Genomic DNA, 22,155 nt, shown 5'->3' with positions numbered 1-22,155 from the left:
AGATAAAATGGCAAAGTTACCGGGAATTGATTACCGATAAAAGTGGTATTCTTACCTGAAAAAAAATAAAATACCGGTTTTTAGGTGAGCTTACCAGTCTGTCTTGGTAAAATTACCAATAATTGGTAAAAAAAGTGAGATGGTAAAAGTACCAACGGACCTTGGTAAAAACGCCGAGAATTTTTTTTCAGTGCAGAGTGGCTAAATGCTGCGAATATGGTCGTTAGCAAATCATGTCGACGCGAATGGATGAGGTCGATGAGTTAATCCTGATCGGTGAAGGATTGTAAATAATCGAATTTAGCACTATTCAAACAGGGTCTTGAACGTGGGCGGTGTTGGTGCTATTTCATTATGCCGCAGCGTTGCACACGGTAGAAATGCATTTGATCGCAATACAACGTTGCCGAATTGGACGTATTTCTATCAAACGGAACTATGTGCATTAAGACATGAGCCCTGAGACCCGTAAGTATAAATGCATTACAGGTCTCACGTCACAATGCACATAGTTCCGTTTGATAGAAATACGTCCAATTAAGAGACGTCCTAAAGGATTTGTTCCGTGTAACACACAACAGCTTTTGCCACGTAAGATTGCTTTCTTTGGGTAATATTACAAGAAAATCACCGGTGCCTGCCCGGGATCTAAAGGACGCCCCTCTGGAACTCGTGAGATACAAAAAACGTTCTAAAGTGGAGGGAAATTGAGTCAGAGAAATTACGTCCAAAATTGTTCATACAATCCCTTAAAAAATTGCATAATTCATCTTGCAGCTCATCGTAGCATGGTAAAAACGTTTTGGGTTAATATGGGAAGTAGCGCACGCAGTAACCTAAACGCACGGTTATTAAGTTTTGGCTGATTTTCCTGTGGGTTACATTGACCAAATTTTTGAGTTGAAGTTTGGGAACTCCATAGAAATCCGGCGCGAGGTGCTAGAATCGAACATGAATCGCGTTGATGATAGTTAAATCCTCTAACCACTCGCAAGTCGCCACATCTGAGTCACAAAGAGAGAAACTACAGTGCATAAAGTTCAGCCCCCAATGTCTCAGAGTGACCTACGTTTTTGGTCGATTCAACCAAAAATTGGGTCGATCAATCACGTCCTTTTGGTTAATTTGACGAAAAAAAAGTAACCCAAAGTAACCACGAACACAGACATTTATAATGGAGATGTTGCACGTGTAAGGAATTTGCGATTTGACTACTGATTCTTATGTAAAAGTTCGCGAGAAACACGATGGTACCACTGGTTTTCTCTGAAATCTACTCCCAAGCTCAAAAAAAGCTCTCAAGTTGAGGCCAAAATGGAAGGGATATCCCACCCTATCCTGAGAGTCCACGTCTACATCAAGACAAACTATCCATGCAAAGATAGGGAGCAAATACATTAGCAGGGTTGCTGTGTTTTCAGTTTTAAAGTCCCCAAATAAAATGGCAGCCCTGTCAATGTATTTGCTTAGTATCTTTGCATAGAGAATTCGTCTTGATGTAGTCGTGGACTCTCAGGATAGCTTGGGAAATCCTCTCCATTTTGGCCTCAACTTGAGAGCTTTTTTTGAGCTTGGAAGTTGATTTCAGAGAAAACCAGGGGCACTATCGTGTTTCTCGCGAACTTTTACATAAAAATCAAGAGTCAAATCGCAAATCCCTCACACATGCAACATCTCCATTATGGAGAAGTGTGCCAGCGTCCGGGCACGACTTGGCAACCATGCGCCCAATCCTCCCATGCGCCGAAGAACGCATAATTTAAATGGTCGCGGGCAAAATCACGAATAGTAACTGAGATGCCCGGCGTCGCGGCGCCGCGCGGGGAGGCGTCGGGGCGTCCTTTGCGCTGAAATCCCGGGGCGCCGGGGCGGCAACGGGGCCAACCCGGGGACAAAGGCCCGGCCATTTCGCCGTATAAATACAACGTCATAATTGTTCGGGCTCACATTCACCTTCCACGCTCCGTCCGGACCACTCACCCTCTACATCACACAGAATCATGGCGGCAAAGGTAAGAATTTTCCTTCACCACTCACCACTCGAGACTCACCAATCACCACTCACCGACATTCAACATTCGCCAGAATTTTCAAAAAAAGGCAACAAAATGCTCCCCATCCTTCCTTTCAATACCCGGGAAAACCGTAAAAAAGTTTAGTCGCGTCACGTAAAAGAGCCTTATCGGAAAATTCATTTTTCATAGGGGGTTTTCCCCCTTTTTGGGAAAGTCGTGAAAATTACAGCAGCGTCGCGAGAAGGGGGCTGAAGGGGGGGGGGGGAGTTTCCTCATGAAAGTTTATTCATTCGGGTCAAAATTAAACGCGAGATTCACTGAAAACAGCGTGAATTGGATCGCATTTAGCAGAAAGAAACCGGCGCAATCACAGTGTTGTAAAATCTGTTGCTTACTTATAATTATCTAAAAAATCTCATAGAATAGCAAATAGTTTTGGCTTTCCCCCAGAAAATTGTTCATTTTAAAAGGAAAATTATTGTGTAAATTGTAATACTGTACATATATCAAGTGTTTTCAAAAGGAGAGGAGAAATTGCACGATTTTGAAAACACAGACTTCGCGCTGGATCCTTTCTGCTCAATACGAGCCATAGTCGTCAAGATTTACTAATGAAGAGTAGTAGTCATTCTAACGAAGTAGATTTCAGTTTGATACACTGGAAAAAAAACACATTGGATCTGGAGTCCAGACTCTTGAAAACATTGACAAGAAAAAATACTCTTGATTCAATCAGATTTAAGCTTAAATTAAAAGGAAATCCGCTCAAATTAAGGGGCTTGGTTCTTGATTTAAGCAAAAATCCGATTGAATCAAGAGTATTTTTCCTTGTCGATGTTTTTAAGAGTCTGGACTCTAGATCCAATGTGGTTTTTTTTTTCCAGTGTATCACGACGATGATGCTACCAAACCACGCATCTCGGTTTGCGACGTTGCAGACGTCCCGCCATACTTTAAATTTTAAATAGAAGACTACTCAACGACAATTTTCAAAACTGACTGGAATTTTCCTCTCTGTGCATGAGAACTATATGAAAACTTCAAGGAATGATGATGATGATTAATGCTAAGATTCGTGTATACTTGTGTGCCGTTCTACAGACACGGACGTTCATTTGAGACGACTGGGTTAACTTCCTTAACAACGAGGAAACGTGCATGATATGATTAACTCTTCACTTTTACTTCCGTTGCATATCGAGCCATGGTAAAGATAAAGCACAAAAACATCCTACCTTTTAGTGTTTTAATCACTTTTTAGCCTTGTTTACCCATATTTTAATAAAATCTCCTCTTTAGCCGTGGTAAAGCTATACAGACTATTTTTCGTTGACATGAGAAAAGCCGCAACTATACTTTGACACGATACCATAACATTGAAATCACCAAACTTTCTTTTTCATTACAATTTAAAAAAAAAGGGAGGGGTCGTAAGTTTGTAAAACTTCTATTCACGGTATTAAAGTTTTTGCCTTTCTGACGAGGAACTGTTTACTTCCAAAACGCAAATACTTGCATTAATTGCCATAGCGGTTCGCGTCTTTACTGTTGTTACTTGTTCCGGCTATCTATTTCCAAATCACTATTTTCTGTACTTTTTCTTTCAAAAATGTCCTTCCTCTGCCATGTAAATAAGACAAAATGTCTCGGTCTGAATACCAATGATGCTCACAAAATGGTAAATTTATAGTCACATTCAACCGAAGGCATTACAAAGGGATATAAGTCTCAATTTTTCCACTTTTTAATATTCTCTTTTTATTTGCCTTCCAACTCCTATTTCTAAACCTAAATTTGCCACATGATCACCTCGGCAAACCTAGGTCTATCTAGGAATACGTAGAGTTTGCTGAGCGAACCCAGATTTGCCAGAAAATAGGGATTTTTCGGTAACATATACAGACGCACTCGAATGAACTACATTGAGAGTAATCGCAGGTAACCGACATGCCTACTTTCTTATACGCTCGTTTAAGTCTCTCGATTTGAGGCTTCTTTTGATGATTGGTACGCGGCACAAATTACACTTTTGTCATTCCTTTCTGAAAGTAAACAAGCGATCGGGTTCGATTCATTCGGAACGATTGGTAGTTTTTGTTTGTTTGTTAGTTTGTTGGTTTCATTTATTATTCGGGAGGTAAGGTGCGCACGCTGAGAGATTAATTACGGGTTATGTAGATATGCCATCCGTTCCGGGCTCATAGGCCGAAGGTTCCAGGTGCTGGAGCCGTAGTTTCGATTGCTCCGAGTGCTAGGCCCGGAAATTACGGCCTCTAAGGCCGAAACGCCGACAGTAAGTCTATATAGCCCGTAAGTACGACTTTCAGTGTAGATATTTTCCAGAATATACTATACAAACGGCAAAAGTTGATCATAGACCGCTACAAAAGCTGCAAATTTGAGTATTTTCATACATGAGTCCTGACCGAAATTTCACGTAGAACACGATTTTCGCGATCAAAACTACTGAAATTAACTTTTAGCTACAATATCATCGTTTTTAGTTTACAATGGTGACGGAAAATTCAAATTCCCCACTCACAAGAAAAACAATGGTCAGCTTGAATCAAATTGCGCACTACAATGTATTTGACAGACAGCTTAACTGAGCAGTGTTCATTCCGCGCCGAGCATTGTTCAAAATGTTTACGAATTAATTGTGCTCTACGTAACATTTTGAGTATGAAATATATTTCTGAATGTTCGCAAAATCGCACCTCGTTTAGTGGTCCATAAGGATCATTATACATGGAAATTCTTTCAATTCGTTTCCGATGGACTTCGTCTTGTACATCGAGACGGATCTATATAGATCGCTATTTGTCCTTATGGATCAGTGCTTTGAAAAACGACCAAAAACGTGACCGTTTCTCAACGGGCCGGTCGGAATAGGCCAGGGGCAATCCGAAACGCAGCCTTTATCCTTCGTACCTTGTTCAATTACAAACAAACCAAGATCATAAAAGAGTTATGGGGTCAGTAGTCATAAATTCGGTCCTTCACCTCGGAATGCACAGCAGTCGCTTACGTTTAACTGCTACAATCATTGACTGATTCCAGGGGATTTTAAATCGATCAGCGATTCGACAATATAAACAGATCCTACTTTGAACAGCTTACACTGCGTGAAATGATTGGTTGTAAATAAATTTTAAAAAACCGGTCTCATAATAACAGTAGCAGATTTAATAATTCGTAGGATTTCCTCTTTCGCGGAACAAGTTTCGAAAATTGTCCGAAGATTTTTTTGATTCTATCTACACTCTGCCTTCGATCTCTGCCTTAGCAATAACCCCATGTCCTTATAATACACAACCATTCCAGTGAAGCATTACAATTCAAGAAATGCCAACTAGGACTAATGGTAGTTTTTTAAGAAACTCTCATGAGCACATGCACTAAAGCATTCCTTGACGCCATTAACTCATTAGTTGTGAGCGATTTAGCCCATTCTTCTTACATTTTTAATTATATTTTGCTAAAAAAGGGCGTAACGCGGAAATGTAATCTGTGAATTGTTCACCCTAAATATGAAAGTTTAGGATTGCACATAGTTTTCCTCGAAACTGCGTTTTTCTAACTGCAAACTTGAAATCGCCATTGACGTGGTTTGGCTTTACATTGTTGTCCTAAAATACTCATAAGATGTTCTACTTTTCTCTGATATCGATCCTATCTTGTTTCATTTTCTTCACAAAACACAACAACCAATTTAACAATAATGTTAACCGGGAATGGGCCAGTTGTGCTGGTAACAGAATCGTGTTATGATGCTTGATTCTTGTAGAATAGCTGAAATAAGATCTGTCAGCAACTTTCTACGTTGCATATTAACCGAGATATCGTCCTTTTAAAAGTCGTGTTTTTGACGCCATCCACCAAAGTAGTGCATAACATGGTATGTGCTACTACGGTGGATGACGTCATTCCTTCCGTTTCAAGCTTAAAATAATGACCGTGGTGACGCATAGATTATATGCTGCCTCAATCGCACGTTGCTTAGTATCTTCTTATGTTTACTTCATTTACAAGAAAACAAAACACTGAAAAACATAAACTATATATTAACACAGTTATGCCAGTCAAATATAGCTTTACCCTTGAAATTTTGCTGATATATTTTTCATACTTTGCGGAAAATTCGGAGAAATTTTCAAGGTGTTACTATTTTAGATTCTCTAAAAACAAAATAAAACGAGAGAATAAGTTAAATAATGCAGATAGGCTGTTTCTGGTTGAATTCGCGTTGATGGGCCACTAAACACGGTGTGCATTGGAGTTCATTTTGAAATTAGGAACTAAAATTTCTGACTAATCTGTAAAAACACTTATGTGCATAGGAAAACTAATGGCACATTCGCTGTTTCTACACTGAGTAAGAAATATTTTAGTTACGAATTGCAAAACTGAGTTCAATTAAAGCACTGCGCAGCACATTTTCAATTCAAAATTTCTGGAGGAGAACCAGTTACACAAGAAGTTTGAAAATCGACTCCTGAACAAGAAAGTTAATTAGTTACTTTTAATAGAGACGTTCAGAAACTTCGGCTATTAACGTCTTTCCAGAAAATATGAAGGGCGAGTACAAGTACAAAAATTTAGATTCTTAACTTAATGGAAGAGAAAATTTTCTAAATTTTGGTTGTAACACTCAGATCATCCGAGATTATTGGGTTTAAGTGTGTTCGTTTAAGATTGGTTGAAAGATAATAATTAAAATGACGTGATAATCTCGATTCCATTTGATTTGTGTTAAAGTTACTCGATAATGCCTAGCTCAAAAGTTGACTTCCAAACTTATCGTTGCGGGAATCGTTTTCTAGGTGAAATTTTAAATAGACTACGTGCGAACTTGTTTATACTTAAGACCTTGTATAAGTACCCATTATTCAGTGAATGAACTCATAAAGCGAAGATTCGAATCCTGCGCAGCACGGACAATTGAGTTCCATTCGGATTCAGGGCCGCACCTAGCCCAGTGCGCAGGGTCCGAAGGGTCAAGACTCAAGAGAGCTTTGCACAAGGACAAACCTGAGGGCGTATTACGACAATTCATTTTCTGCCCTCTCTCCGGTATCGTACCATGATGATTTATGAACAGAGCATGCGCAGCTCGAGTTTATTCGTAAGATCTCACTGTTGCAATTTTTTACGTGCAGTGGGATGGTGGTGGCCAAGGTGCTATTCAACCACTACATCATAAGTGGATTATATTTTGCAATGAGGAACCACTATCTCTGCGTTCCCGTAAAAGCACATATCTGCATAGGGAATCCAATGAGCTCTTGATTAGTAAAAGTTATACCTAATGATATTGGTCCTTTTCTCATCGCAAGACAATTATACTACTGCGTTGATAAAATCGTCACCCCTCTGACGTAAGAGCATACCTCAATTCGGACATGAACCCCAGAAAGCGTGTGTTTACATGTGAGAAAGGGCTCATGTGGAAATTGAGTTACGCTTTTACTTCAGAAGGGCGATGAAATATCATACGTAAAAGACACTGGTTGACACTTTTCTTTCGTTGCCGGCAATTAGGTTTAACTGAGATTAGCAGAACATGCTATTTGACATAACGTTTATTCAATAAGACTTTTCTTGAACTTGTGAAAGTGAAATTTGTTGATTTTTAACGATCCAAGTAAATACCAAGAGTCTTTTGGGTTTATATTGACAATTTTACGAAGAGCGATGGATTTGTTAGATCAAATTTTCTGCTCTGACGCTGCCGGATCCATTTTCTCAGCTTTTCCATTTTGCATTAATGCTTTTCTCAGTAAAATGGGAGATTTGGCTGTACCGCCTGGATATATGAAACAGAACAATTTCACTCTCTGCCATACCGGGGTGACATGAACCGCAAGAGAGATATGAACCGTTAGAGATTTCCGGAAATTTCACATGCCTAGGAGACTTTTGAAATTTATGATATTTTGGAAACGTATTTCTCAGGGGCTACGTATGCAACCCGCCGTAAAATGCAAGAAACCTTGATCTTTACTACCTCATCCTCAAATTCTCTGAACAAAAAACTCCGACCGTGGAGGCTGTACATGGTTACCGGCTACATAGACACACCATCCGCGTTCCGGGCTCAGAGGCCGAAAGTTTCGGGTGTAGCACCCGGAGCAATCTAAGCTACGGCTCCAGCACCTGGAACTTAAGGCCTCCGAGTCCGGAACGAACGGTATGTCTGTATAGCCCGTAACTTTTTTTTCAGTGTTGGATTTTTTTTCAACACCATAAGTATCTGAAATTTCCGGATATGTTTCGAGAGAAACTTCGTCACCTTCCGGCCAAAGTATCACAAGCGCCATGCAACGTTTAAAAATTTCCGCCGCGATTTTATTTTTTTCCATAGAAATTTTTGGTTGAATCTATTTGAAAATTTCACTGAATTTTATTGGCAGTGCAAAGAAAATTCAGTGAAATTTTCGGACAGCTTCGTTGAACGATTTCTCTGTAAAAAAATAAAATGACGGTGGAAATTTTAAAACGTCGCATGGCGCTTGTGATACTTTGACCGGAAGGTGACGATTTAATGATTTTAAATTTCATGAAATTTCGCCACTCTGCCGAACTGGCAACAGTGTCGGGGACGTTTTCTGGACGAGCACTCATTCTCTCGGGCGGTTCGCACGGTTCCAGTGAGTTATGTTTGGCGGGCGCCAGGCCGGGCCGGGTGCGGGCCGTTGCATAAGCGCCGAGGCGAGACGCGGTCTGGTCCGGAGCGAGTCGGGAGGGCGTCCCACCACCCCCCACCCCCCTCGTCCATCAAGGCCAAACAGTGACGGTGGCATACTGACTCAGTTTCCAGCCTTTGCCTTTGCCAGAACTAGCCTTTGGGCTGGAGCGTGGGATCCGCCGAGAGACGCAACGCCAACGGATCGCGGTCTAACTCACTATCCCCGCCACACTGAAAAAAAAATCTCGGTGTATTTACTAAGAAAAGGGTAAAATTACCATGAATTCAGGGTTCTATTTGATCCCAGTTTTTTCTTGGTAAAATTACCATTGATAGAGTTGTAGCGTAGATGAGAGCGTATTGCGACAACTCATTTTCTGCCCTCTCTCCGGTATCATACCATGATGATTTATGAACGGAGCATGCGCAGCTCGAGTTTATTCGTAAGATCTCACTGTTGCAATTTCTTACGTGCGGTGGGATGGTGGTGGCCAGACTGAAAAAAAAATCTCGGTGTATTTACTGAGAAAAGGGTAAAATTACCAAGAATTCAGGGTTCTATTTGATCCCAGTTTTTCCTTGGTAAAATTACCATTAATAGAATTGGTAATTTTACCGAGAAGTCTCGGTAAAAATATTGAACTTTCTCGGTAATTTTACTGGACCTTGGTAAAAACGCCAATATTTTTTATCGACTGTGGTAGAATTACCGAGAAAAAATGGCAAAGATACCGGGAATTGATTACCAATCAAAGTGGTATTCTTAGCTTAAAAAAACAGTAAAAATACCGGTTTTTAGGTAAGCTTACCAGTCGGCCTTGGTAAAATTACCAATAATTGGTAAGAAAGTGTGATGGTAAAGGTACCAATGGACCTTGGTAAAAACGCCGAAATGTTTTTTTCAGTGCACGTAGGGTCGTATTCGGTCGCTCCTCAAACACAGAGACCTTCGATTAATATCTTGGCAATGGTGGAAGCTTTTACTTTCGGAACTCAAACATTCAACTGGTGACTTATCTACTAGAAGAGACAAGAGACCCTCCACCAATATCTCGGCAAAGGTGGCAACTTTTCCTTTCGGAACTTCAACGTTCAACTGTTGACCTACCTAGTTGGCTGATGGTTAACGATGTGTTTGGCAGTTCGTATTGCGAACAAACCGAAGTTTAGGAAACTTGTTCGGCTCATGAAGCACCCGAAGCCCATCATCCATCAAGTAGGTAGGTCAATAGCCGAGAAAAGATTGATAACTCTTGCTCCCTTATAATTGTCCATAAGAAAGTGTTGAATCCCCGAAAGTAGAAACTTCCGTCGCCAAGAGGCCAGTGGAGGATCTCTTGTCTCTGACTGGGTGGAAGTTAAACAACGTGCTGGTAACTTCGTTTCGCGAACATAAACTTGTTTGGTTTATTACGTCACCCAAAGCTCATTATCCACCGAGTAGATAGGTCAGCGGTCGGAAAATGGGTGATGACTTTTGCTTCCTTATAACGGTCCATACGGTATCCCGAAAGTAAAAGTTTCCACCTGTCGCCAAGAGGTCGGTGGAGGGTATTTCTTTGTCTCTACCCTAACAGATCCTTTACTTAGAAGGCCCCGATTGGTTGAGAGCGGTGTGGAGTTAAGGAGGCATCATTTGGTTTACAATGTGATTAAGGGAGGTTTAAGGACGCTATCAAAATAGCATCGAATGAACGATAAATTTTGCAAGTTTCGAGTGAAATTCAGCAGCATAGAAATGTGAATTCTGGAGAGGGACTACATTGATTTGCCACTGCAAAAAGTACAAAATTCGAAAGAGAAAATTCTGTGATCTAGACAAATATTAAGGTCCAAACCTACCTTAAAATTTACAAAACTTGTAGTAAATTTTCTTCCGTATTTTGTATTTTTTGCAGTGGTATATCAATGAAATCACTTTCAGGGACCCATTTCCGAAGTCATACAGCTCAATTTTACTCGAGGTTGGCAAAATTCCCCCTTTATCCGATGCTTCACGTTGAAGATCTCTTTAAATTCACTTTTTCTTTGTCTATCCATTTCAATAACAAGCCTGCGCTAACATCCGTGCCATCAATGGGGCGACCGCAACAGACTCATCCATCAGCACGGACCAATCACATAGTAATCCGCCAGATTCACCAAGTCTCCCGTATTTCACGAGGTACAGGGTGAATCCCTACGGTGTGGTGACCACAGTAAGCACAAACTTTCCGTTTGGTGCACCCCAAAAACGAGAATCGGATTCACTGGATCGAATGCACTAATCCATCCGATTCAACGCAAAAATTTGCTTGAAATCAACAGTTCCAAGTTTGGGACAAATTCAATTGTTCTCTACTCGTCGATAAGTTTCAACGATGCAAGTGCAATTCTGTGACCGTTGCAGCTAACCTATACTGTCAAGCTAAAGAGGAGCCGTATGAACTATCAGACGTTGCCAAATTTCCCCTGATAAAATATTTACTTTTGAAGAAAATTATCAATATTTTCCCTTGAAATTTTCATATACTTTAGCTTAAATTGCAAACGATATTCTCGGAAAAATCGACCGAGAAATATTTACAGGTTTTCTAGAAAAATTGTATTTTCAACAAAGGAAACTTGGCACTGTCCGAAAGTTCGTACGTTGTTCTTCCATAGTAGAGCAGCATTGGCCTACGACCCGTTTCATCAGGCTGGATCCCATCTGATAAGCCGTCGGACGAGGCGAATTCTGGCAAGCGCGCCCGCAACTAATCACACAAAACCACTTTTCATTTCTACGGCTCAAACGCGGGCGATTGACCCACTTTCGGACTCGGGATGGATTCGGAGCGCAGGTGGGACGCAGGGCAGGTCCCCCGCCTTGAACCCCCGAGAAACCGCCGATTTACACGGGGTTCGCGGCGGAGTTGCGCGCTTTTAGAGCGGTGCGCCATCTGTCGACGGGAGGCTCAAATAAAGGCTACAATGTTGCGGGATGCGGTTACTCAACAGGTGCCGGAGTGATCTAGATTGCGCCTCCGGATCACCGAACCCTGCTCTGCAAAGGCTCACACGGTTGCCACGCTGTGCTGCTGAAAATTCGAACATGGATATTTCTCCCACGTGATGTACAGTAGAGTACCTATAAAGGGAGAGCACGGTAGAGTTCTTCTGCCGTCTTCGGCAAAAACGCCGTAGTTCCATTTTAGATTTTGTTTGCTTTATAGGAACAAACTGTTTTATTAACGAAAAACCAACGAACATCTATCCTTCTTAATTCTATATTAACTATGGCATACAATTGAGAATTCAATTTTAAGAAATGAAGCATCGTAGGGATCAGGATTTCTCGGAAAAGGGCAGCATGTGTGGAAGAAAAATGCAAGGTTTTGATCGGAATCGCGGCGTTTTTCCTATGGATGGCAGTCTTAGGGTCCGAAGGGCAGTATGTTGTGGCAGCAAAAGTTGATTTTTGGGTTACTCGGGTTTTCTATTGTTTTCTGCGCTAATTCACCTTAAACTGTACAAAAAGTTGATAAAAATATGGGCTGCTTTGTGTTTTACTAACGTCCATTGAATTCCAGCCTCTAGAGTTGAGATCGACTTACTAAAAACAATTACCCCAGTTATGACGAAATATTCAAGGCACAAATTTATTCTTTCATATCTTTCAATATTCATTTAATATTGCGCATAAAATTTCACGAATTTACAATTCATTGAAATTTTGCAACCAGCCTTGGCATCGATGGTTGGAGCCATTATGTTCCTTGGATTTATGTCCAACGTCGCGGTGCATTTACCAGTGTGAGTTGGTAATTGACCGGGCCCTGTACCAGTAATTGATTCTTGATTAAAAAGTATAAAAACGCAATCAGAAACGTGCCGCACTTACAACCGCTGGATCAAACCAGCTTTTAAAGATTGCGCGGGGGGTCAATATGAGGGTTGCTTATGAAATCATTGTCAAAATGCCCAATGAGTGGGTTTTAGCATGCAAGTTTGCGGGCACAGGCTGAACGATAATATACAAAACGCTTTGGTTTGTTCTACACATCTCTGATAGAAGATTTGATAGGCCATCGATAAAAAAATTAACTTTGAATAATTTAATCTTTAGACACTTTTCATGAAAATCTTCGCAAAACAGGTAGAAGATGATTGCTTGCGAGCCTTTACTTGACGTGAAAACCGTGTATCCGAATTCAATACTTCAAATTTCCCTTTAAATATGATTTTCCTCGAGGGAGATAACGATACAATGTTTTCTAAATAATAATAAAAATAAAATAAAAGAACCGATCATATTTAAAAACTTTTTCCTGACAATAATACAAAAAGGATACAACTCCTGTAGAGACGTGTGTTTTTCTACCTCAGTCAACTATAATTATTTTTGTGCAGTTCTCTTTATTCGTGGGTAATAGTATTACAGTAAATAGAAATTTTGAGGCATTTCTTAACATTTCATTGATCTGAAAACTGAAAGAAAAATACCAACCGCATGAGAATCACATTAATGTAAAGGTAACTCTAACCCTAAATGATGTTGGTTATATGCAATGTGACTATTCGAAGTTAACTCTGGGCACTTTCAAGTCAAGGGCCATTTAAGAATTAAGAGGGGAATTTTGACCCCTCCCCCCCCCCCCGCTTTTCCCGTGAGGATGACACCCCCCCCCCCGTCCTCCTACTAATCACCTTCAGGTACGTGTGTGGGGCAACTTTACTTACTCTTCCTCTTCGGAACAGATGAACGGCCCTGGAGGGACGGTTTCATAGGGCATCTTGAAATATCGGTCATGTTCGTTAGCATTATTCATGATTAACATACAAATATTTACTGCCTTCTAACTGCAACTGGCCATTTTTCATCATTCGAAACTTTATTCTTTACATAACATTTTCGCACGCTTGCTTTTTACAATAGTTGAAGTGAACATCAAATCGATTTTTCCGCTAAATGTCAACTCTGATCTAATGTGTGTTTTCTTGTGTTGCAGCTTTTCATTTTGGCAGCCCTCTTCGCAGTGGCCACCTGCCAGTACGTCGCCCCCGTCCCCGCCTACAAACCCGCCTACGCCGCCCCCGCCTACAAGGTCCCCGAGCCCGTCTACCCCGACGCCCACCCCGCCTACAAGTTCGCCTACAACGTCCACGACCCCTCCACCTACGACGTCAAGAGCCAGGAAGAGACCCGTGACGGCGACTACGTCTCCGGAGTCTACACCGTTGCCGAGGCCGACGGAACCAAGCGAGTGGTCACCTACGCCGACAACGGACACGGATTCGAAGCCGTCGTCTCCAAGGAAGGCGCCGCCCCCGCCCCCTACGCCCCCAAATACGCCGCCCCCGCCTACCCCGCCCCAGTAGCGCCCGCCTACCCCGCCCCTTACCACGGTTAAGTCATGCCCTCATCATTCATCATCAGGAGATCTGAACAATCTCCGGTCACGAGCCCCTAAAACGTATACGATACTTGGTATGCCAGTTATATAGATTCCAAGACTCAGGGGTTTGTACCGCGGGTTGTTCAGTTTCTTCGCTCAAACCTCATCAAGGCCGTGGTTTAGAAAGCTCGAAGGGGTTCGATTTATCCTGGAGAGCTTTCGCACCAACATCATCTCATGTCCACGGCTGACCTCATTACCTCATTCCCACCTCGCGTCTTCCTTCCCCACTCCTTTGGTATCCCGGTGGTGGAGAAATCTCTTAATTTCACGTTGTTTTAATGTGAGTTTCGACGAGTTCTCCGAACCATCCGGTGATCGTCAACGAATGTGATCCTGTATACCCCTCCCTGTACACCACCCTCCCTCGTCCACTGTAAATAAACCTCCCCCCCCCCTTCATGCTCATCTCATTATCATGTTATATTTATGTAAAATTGTCGAGGCGATTGATTTTCCAATCGCTGTAAGAATTTAATACTCTTAGTACAAACAATTTTATTGTATATTTTGCTTCGAATAGAGTCAAATTTTTTAAATGTTTTCTGACTTCAGTCCTTTCCACAAATGAAACTTAGGTGACCTCAACAATCGTGATGAAACAATTGCATAAGGTAGCAATATTGAGCAACAATTCAGGCGAGTGTATCAAGAGGTGAGCATGGAGTCTAGTATCTTGGACGCGATGCTATCTATACTATAAGCTCCGAGACCTCCTAATTTTACGAAACTGGTGACGCTTAGTTCCAGCGTTCTACCGGGCCGATTTTCATGATTTTTGCGGCAATCGACGGGCAATTGTCTCTAGATTAGCCAACTCTTTTCAGATTTTCAAAATATGGCCCAGGTTTTTTTATATTACGTGGTAAAGTTGCGAATTCTCTCATAAGAACAATGTAAATTTATACTTTTTGTCATAGTTCGTTTGAGCGTTCTACCGGGCCGATTTCCATGATTTTTGCGTAGATCGTCAGGTAATTGGCCCTAGATGTGCCCGCTCTAATTAGATTTTGGAAATAGGACCCAGGTTTTTTTAAAATCACGTTATTAAAGTGAGTGAATTTACAGAGTGCTCCGGGACTGCTACCGCTATGCGCGGGAGGATGCGCAGTGGTCGAGGAGGTTGCGCAGTAGGTGTGTAGCCTGCGCATCAGCTCTACACTTATCTACACAAGATTTCCGCCGATTACCTCAAGACGAGCGGTGGCCGAGTCGTCTACGACGTCGGAAGTGTCCACATTGATCAAGGTGTGGGTTCGATCCCCGCCTCCAGAGATACTTAATAATTATCCGATTTAAACAGATCGTTGTTTTACTGTAATATTTCATCAAGCAGTCATTCCAAAACGCGTCCTTTTGACTTCAAAAATTTTTTTTTCTTTATTCATCAAAACCAAAAATTATTTCATTCTATTAAGTATACCTCATATCGAATTTTTTTAGGGGAAAAATAAAACAAATACTAATAGGAGGGTAAAAATAGGGCCGCGAAGCGGCCCATTGATGGCGCGGAGCGCCTTCGGGGGGTTGGGCCGCGTAGCGGCCAGGGGGCGTAGCCCCCTAGTAAATACATAATCTTAAAAGCAACATTTGCACCGGATACTTTCCTTTACTGAACATATTAAGGAATAGTAATTTACCTCTTAGTCACGGTGCAACACACGTATGCTCGAGGTAAAACGTAGTGTTGTACTTTGGAAAAGGCATCATTCATTTTTTCAAAAATGAAAAAAATAAAATCATTTTTTTTTCTAATTTTTGCAAAAATGGAAAATTTTTATACCTAAAAGATTTTTTGACACTTGCTTTGGCTGGCTTTCTGCATGAAGTTATAACCAAAAAAAAGTAAAAAAGTGAAAATGTGTCAACAACAGGCTCCCTTATCATTTGCAACTTTAAATGCATTATTTCACTCAGTCATACGAGGAAAATCATCAACACACGGATGCACTGATTCCTCAATTAACTTTTTGGGATTCTATTTACTTACTTTTTTGTAGTGATCGATGCATCCAAACATGCTGATCGCAGGGGAAAACACGTTCATTAAAAGTTGAACTTCATGTCGAAGCGTATTCACACACATGTGAAACGTACTTCATGCTCATTTTATAGGAATTTTTTGCTTTTTTGACGATGTCCACATTCAAACCTAATATTTCCACAAAAAATCACAGAAAAGGTTTCGTGTGGACAACTCTTCTCAAAGAGGACTATTTTGTGAAAAAATACACAAAATCTCCAGACATTTTTAGTATTTTTCTCTCCAAAACAGTAGTGACCTTTTTAATTCATTATACGCAAAAATCAAGCACATCAAATATTTAATTTGTTCATAATTTCAATGCAAGCTAAGCAGGAAGATAAAAAATCAACAACAATATTGAGAACATTAAATAACCTTCTTTCATAAAATAGAAAATAAATAAATCACATTTTGAAGTTATCTCACGCAAAAACCCGACATTTCAGGAATGAAATTTGCTTAATGTAGATCAAGTCGCATTGTAAAATATTAGATGCCTAACTCAACACACTCCTGGGGACATGGAATGTCCTCGCAAACTATCAACTAGCGTCCAGTGCTTCACAAGTAAACGTGTTTTCATTTTCTGTAAACTTTGACTCATCTGATCCTTTTTTTTCTAAGTTCAGAAGAATGCCTATCGTTGGTATGTTTCTATTCATTGATAAGAAGACCGTCAAAATAGTTCAGCAATAAAGATTTAAGCTGATCTAGGACAACGAATAAATTCTCTTAAACTGTATTAATTTGAGAATAATGAGCTAGTCTAAAAAATCACGAACAATAATAATTAGAACAAAACTAGTTTTCATGTTAATCTCACCTGGTGCTATGCATTTCAAAGATAATGCGATTATATTTTTCACACAATACCATTAAATATTTCATACTCTTAATCAGATCTGCTTCGTCTAAACTCCGTCTAAAAGGAAACCACCGATCTAGGAATGGGTAACGAACAAAGATTGGGCAAAATAACAGAAATGTGCCATTTAAGGATACATTTTAGATCAAGGATATGATGATTAATTTGGCTGGTCTGATTTCTGCCGACTGAATTATAGAAATGTAGATAGACTTTACTTTGCAATTTTTAGAAAATAAATCCAAATAAGACGCGCAGCCTTCTTTGGATTTATCTTGGAAAAAGAAGACGCACAGTCTTCTTTTTCTACTCATGCGTTTAAGTCTCTCAATTAAATTTAACAATACTACGTTTTACAATTGAAAACTACCAATTCTGGCTAACAAATAGAGACACTTATCACCCAATAGTTTATATCGCCTCACGAAAGAACATATAACTACAATCCAATGTTGTCAAATCCCCCCCCCTCCGCAAATTGCTTTCATACCAGGAGAATCTTGGGCAATTCTAACTAGAAATTTCACTGATTTATTTCTAATCTCATACAAAAACAAGGGTATTTTGGACAAGAATTGCACCCGTACATTGTCGTAAACAATTGGATTGTTTGAGTCTTAGCAGCCTTGAAATGGAGCTACGTCTATTCGTTTGGGAAAACGACGATATTTTGTTCATAAAATTACCTAGTAATAGGACAAATAGATCCAAATTGCAAAATGTAGCCCAATTATACATTGAATCGTACTTGCGCTTGAATTGTCACACAAGCAAATCGCGACAAAAGAGACAACTGCATTAGCCTGTGAAAAGTTAAAATTTATAAAAAAATTGATGATATTTTTTTAAAAACAAAAACAATTTTTGGGCCGAAGTATCCGACATGATTTCCAGAGTTTCCACGGACTTTCATTTTTCCGTCAAAATACTTCTGTCTTAGAACATAATAAAATAAAATATAAAAATACATGAATATCATAAGAACTCTCAGCTCGTCGATTTCCCATTTTGCACAGCGAGAGACGGCTGTAAAAAATTTGGCGAAAACTTTTATTAACACATTCATAAATCTTCATGAAATCATATGCAAAACAAGTTGAGCGTACCTAAAACTTCCGAATATAACCGATGAGGTAATCTTGAAATTGCTAATTCACATCAGAATCAATAAATTCAAACCATGTTCCACTTTCTTCAATTTTGAAGACTAGTGAACTTTTCAAGAAAAAGGTGGCACGAAAAAAATAAAATATTCCGGCATAAAATACATCAAAATCAGTTTGGTGCTCGCTTTAAGTCAAGTCAAATCAACTCAGTTTTTGGTGTGAGAGAGATGTTTGAATTGCACGAATTTAAAACAAAAGAACTAGTTCCAAATTACGACTTGAACCGTATCATGCATGAAATTTTCTGGGTCTCAAGGCTCGTGTCATGGATGGATTTAGTCCCTTTTGATTTGAATTCGTCCATTTCTCCCAGATGAAGATAAGCGGCAGTTTAAATGTTGCAAAATCGCCTTAAAAAATCCAATGACGGTGAACTTTCGTTTAAACAGTTCCTCACAATTGCGTACGATTAGAGGAAAAATCACTTAAACTTTCCATTAAAAAGTTCGACAATTTTCTGATGAAAAGACTATTTGCGAGGGGATATTTTGCAGGATAGAAGGTAAATTACGTCCATTCATATGAAAAACGACAAACTAGTCGCTTAGCTGACAAAAAGGCGTAACTACACATAGAGATGAGCTAGGTGGGCTGTTATTGTGACTGATAGACAAGGAAGACAAACCAAAAATAAAGCGATTCTATTGGTGGAACAGGATAATTGCAATGAACAAGGGAGGTAAGCAGTGGACTAGCTAACGGCAACCCACGTCCATCATTTTCTCCCTTAGTCTAGTGACAACCCGTGTCAACCAATAGGATCGCTCCAGGTTTCCTATGTCTTCTTAGTCTATCGCTTTGTCTATCAATTTCAATAATCAGCCCGCAGGATAGCATGGAGCTATAAGGACAACGCGAGAACATCGCGAAGTGTAGTGACGTCTTTACACCCGGAGGGCGAAAAATTGACAGATAATAAAAGCTTTATTTTTACATTTTGGGTTGATTTTGAAAAAATTCAATGTGCCCACCGTACTCAACATAAAATTTCGATGGAGGAACGTGTACTGTGGTAATTAATTTCGTACCCTGTCTAAGTGTGGCCCAATGCACTGGAAAAAAAACACATTGAATCTAGAGTCCAGACTCTTAAAAACATCGACAAGAAAAAGTACTCTTGATTCAATCAGAATCTAGCTTAAATCAAGACCCAAGCCTCTTAATTTAAGCGGATTTCGTTTTGATTCAAGCAAAAATCCGATTGAGTCAAGAGTATTTTTTCTTGTCAATGTTTTCAAGAGTCTGGACTCTAGATCCGATGTATTTTTTTTCCAGTATGAAATATGGCCTTTTAAAATCTAGCCGGAGGGCTGATTGTTAAAATTGATGGACAAAACTATAGACAAAGAAGACAAAAAAGATACATGGAGGGATCCTATTGGTAGAAGAGTGGACAAAGGAGCTAGGTAATGGACTAACTAACGGCAACCGACGAGAGATTCTATGGTTAATCCATCATTTATCCCCTTAGTCGATGAGAACCACCCATTTCAGCCAATAGGATCGCTTCATACTCCGTATCTCTTCTTTGTCTATAGCTTTTTCTATCAATTTCAACAAACAGCCCGCTGTAAAACGTCGAGCGTTTAAAACGAATATCGTTGGATACAAATTTTTGTTCATAAAATCTCGCTTGATTCCGATGCCATGAGTGAAGTGCTCAATAAGAGAGACGTCGAATCCGCTAAGGAGACCATCAAAATTCAAGAGGATATTATCGGAATAAAAAGAGTCACGCATTTAGCACGCGCCTCGATAGGCGCGTGCGAACAATCGCAGACACGAGCGCGTCGAGTCATTTGAATATCACGAGTATATCATGCTATATTATGCTATTATGCTAATCAGCTTGTCTACGAAGCCGCGATACGAGACGTTCGACAAGAATATCTTGTTGCCGTCTGCGTCAAGGCATGGCATCACCAGTGCGAAGCGTTGCCGCTTTCCGCCGTGCAGTGCAAGAAGTAAAAGTGCAGGCTGATGCAGCTGGTTATGCTTAAGAAAAAAAAGTTCGGTCATGTGAACCGAGTGTACGGTGTTCAACCGTACATCGACCGTATTGTTCGGTTCATGCGACCTCTCTTGATTCTGGGAACCGTATCCTCGGTTCATGCAACCGAGCTTTTTCGTTGGTTCTGTTCGGTTGCATGAACCGATGATACGGTTCTGGGCACCGAGAGTGCGGTCGCATGAACCGAACAATACGGCCCATACTGAAATCGTACACTCGGTTCATGTGACCGAAGTTTTTTCTCGGTATGTACCTTCTTTTTCGATTTTTTACTTCATCGCTTTCAAGGTATTGACACTGGGTAACCTATAGAATAAAAGCGGATACGCAGTTAGAAAAATTAGCCAAACTCATAGGTTAATATGGAAAATTAAATACGAAGTAACACGAGCTGTTGGTTGATTTTTTGTGTGTTAGTTTTCTCTGTATCAAATCGACCAAATCTTCCTGTTAAAAACCTGCGACCTCGTAAAAAGTAGTCGCCAAGCGCCAGAAGCTAACCCGGATCACATCAGCTAGCGGTAATCCTATGTGCTTGCCTCTTGCAAATCGCAACCTCTTAATGTAGGGAGGAAAACAAGAGTACAGTAGTTCAGAAGGACACTTTTTTCATGATTCGATGTCGCTAAGTAATCTACAATTTGGGTCGATTTAACACAAACTGGTATTGAGAACCAAATCCAGTAGGTTGATCTGACACACAAAAAAGTAACACAGAGTAACACCGAACATGGACATTTTTAACTGTGTGCATTCCCGTCTTACGCAAAGAAGCGATAGACAAATCGAAAACTGAACTTTCCACGAAATGCATTCTAGGATTGTCATATATGAGACCATTGAGGCGGGATGTCCATTCTCTAATTGATCACGCGATTTCAAGAGCTGGAAACACATTCATAAGCGAGACATTAGAAGGATTTCAGAGGTAAATGTATCGAAAACCTACTCCTGTAATTTGGCGAAAATTTAAGACTCTGAAGATCAAAGCGCTGAGATGCTAAAAAAATCGATAAAACTTTGAAAAAATGACTAGAATTCAGGGAAGAGCAGACCGAAAATAACAGTGTTGCACATTTAAATACACGTGATTTTGAACGATCAAGTTCAGGACGAACCTATATTCTATTTTTGGCGAAAGCGAAGCACCCACGTTTGTTATAGGTTACATTGGTGGACATCATTCTCATCAAGAAACCGACGAGTTCTCAGGGAGTCGATTGGGACGATAGAAAACAAGAAAATAAGGGACGGTAAGTAAGCAGATATCGCTGGAAGTAAAATACGTTTATTGTTAGAAAGATTGGGGGAGGGGGGGCACTTCAAATGGTCACCTTCCGGCCAAAGTATTAAAAGCGCTGTGGGACGTTTAAAAATTTCCGCCGCCCTTTTATTTTTTTACAGAGAAATTGTTGGTTGAATCTGTTTCAAAATTTCGCTGAATTTTATCGGCAGCACAAAGAAAATTCAGTTTCTGACAGCCTGGCTAAAGCGAAATGCGTTTGCCATAAATTTCAATAACATAAGAAGCCAGAATGCTCAAAAGTAACTGTATGGTTGGTTGAACAATTTCTCTGTCAAAAAATAAAATGGCGGCGGAAATGTTTAAGCGTCCCATGGCGCTTGTGATACTTCCGTCGGAATTTGACGAAATGCGGTCCGAACACTATAAGTAGAGGTATGTATAATAGCGCAAGATCTACACTATGCAACGGGGAGATCAAAGCCCCGTTTTCTTTCCGATCACGGGCAATCCCTTTAAACTGTGTTTAACCTCAAAAATTAATAAAAAGGTCCCTTCAACTCTGATGCTGTAAACCACTGTCCTAGTGACAAGTTTAAAGTTATTCTGAGAGCGACATTCGCGTATCATCAGTTTCACCGAAGGGCAGAATAATTTACAGCAATCTACAGACCAAATTCCTTTTCTATTAGGGGATCGTTTTGGTGCGTCAAAAAAAAAAATA

General features: G+C 40.3%; 2 protein-coding genes across 3 annotated transcripts in view; one reads left to right on the top strand and one right to left on the bottom strand.

Annotated features, from left to right (window-relative positions):
• Positions 1–22,155, bottom strand: part of LOC109039997 (neurobeachin-like protein 1) — a 504,582-nt gene that overhangs the window by 88,957 nt on the left and 393,470 nt on the right. The gene's annotated exons all lie outside the window — the stretch shown is intronic.
• LOC109039991 (cuticle protein 21) lies at positions 1,841–14,663 on the top strand. The gene is made up of 2 exons (XM_019055738.2): positions 1,841–2,012; positions 13,674–14,663. The coding sequence occupies exons 1-2, from the start codon at positions 2,001–2,003 to the stop codon at positions 14,073–14,075; spliced, it is 414 nt and encodes a 137-aa protein (XP_018911283.2). The 5' UTR covers positions 1,841–2,000; the 3' UTR covers positions 14,076–14,663.

Source organism: Bemisia tabaci, chromosome 2 (assembly GCF_918797505.1).
Source record: "Bemisia tabaci chromosome 2, PGI_BMITA_v3".
Classification (NCBI taxonomy): domain Eukaryota; kingdom Metazoa; phylum Arthropoda; class Insecta; order Hemiptera; family Aleyrodidae; genus Bemisia; species Bemisia tabaci.
The sequence above is the reverse complement of the archived record's forward strand: the minus strand, read 5'-3'. Positions and strand labels throughout refer to the sequence as shown.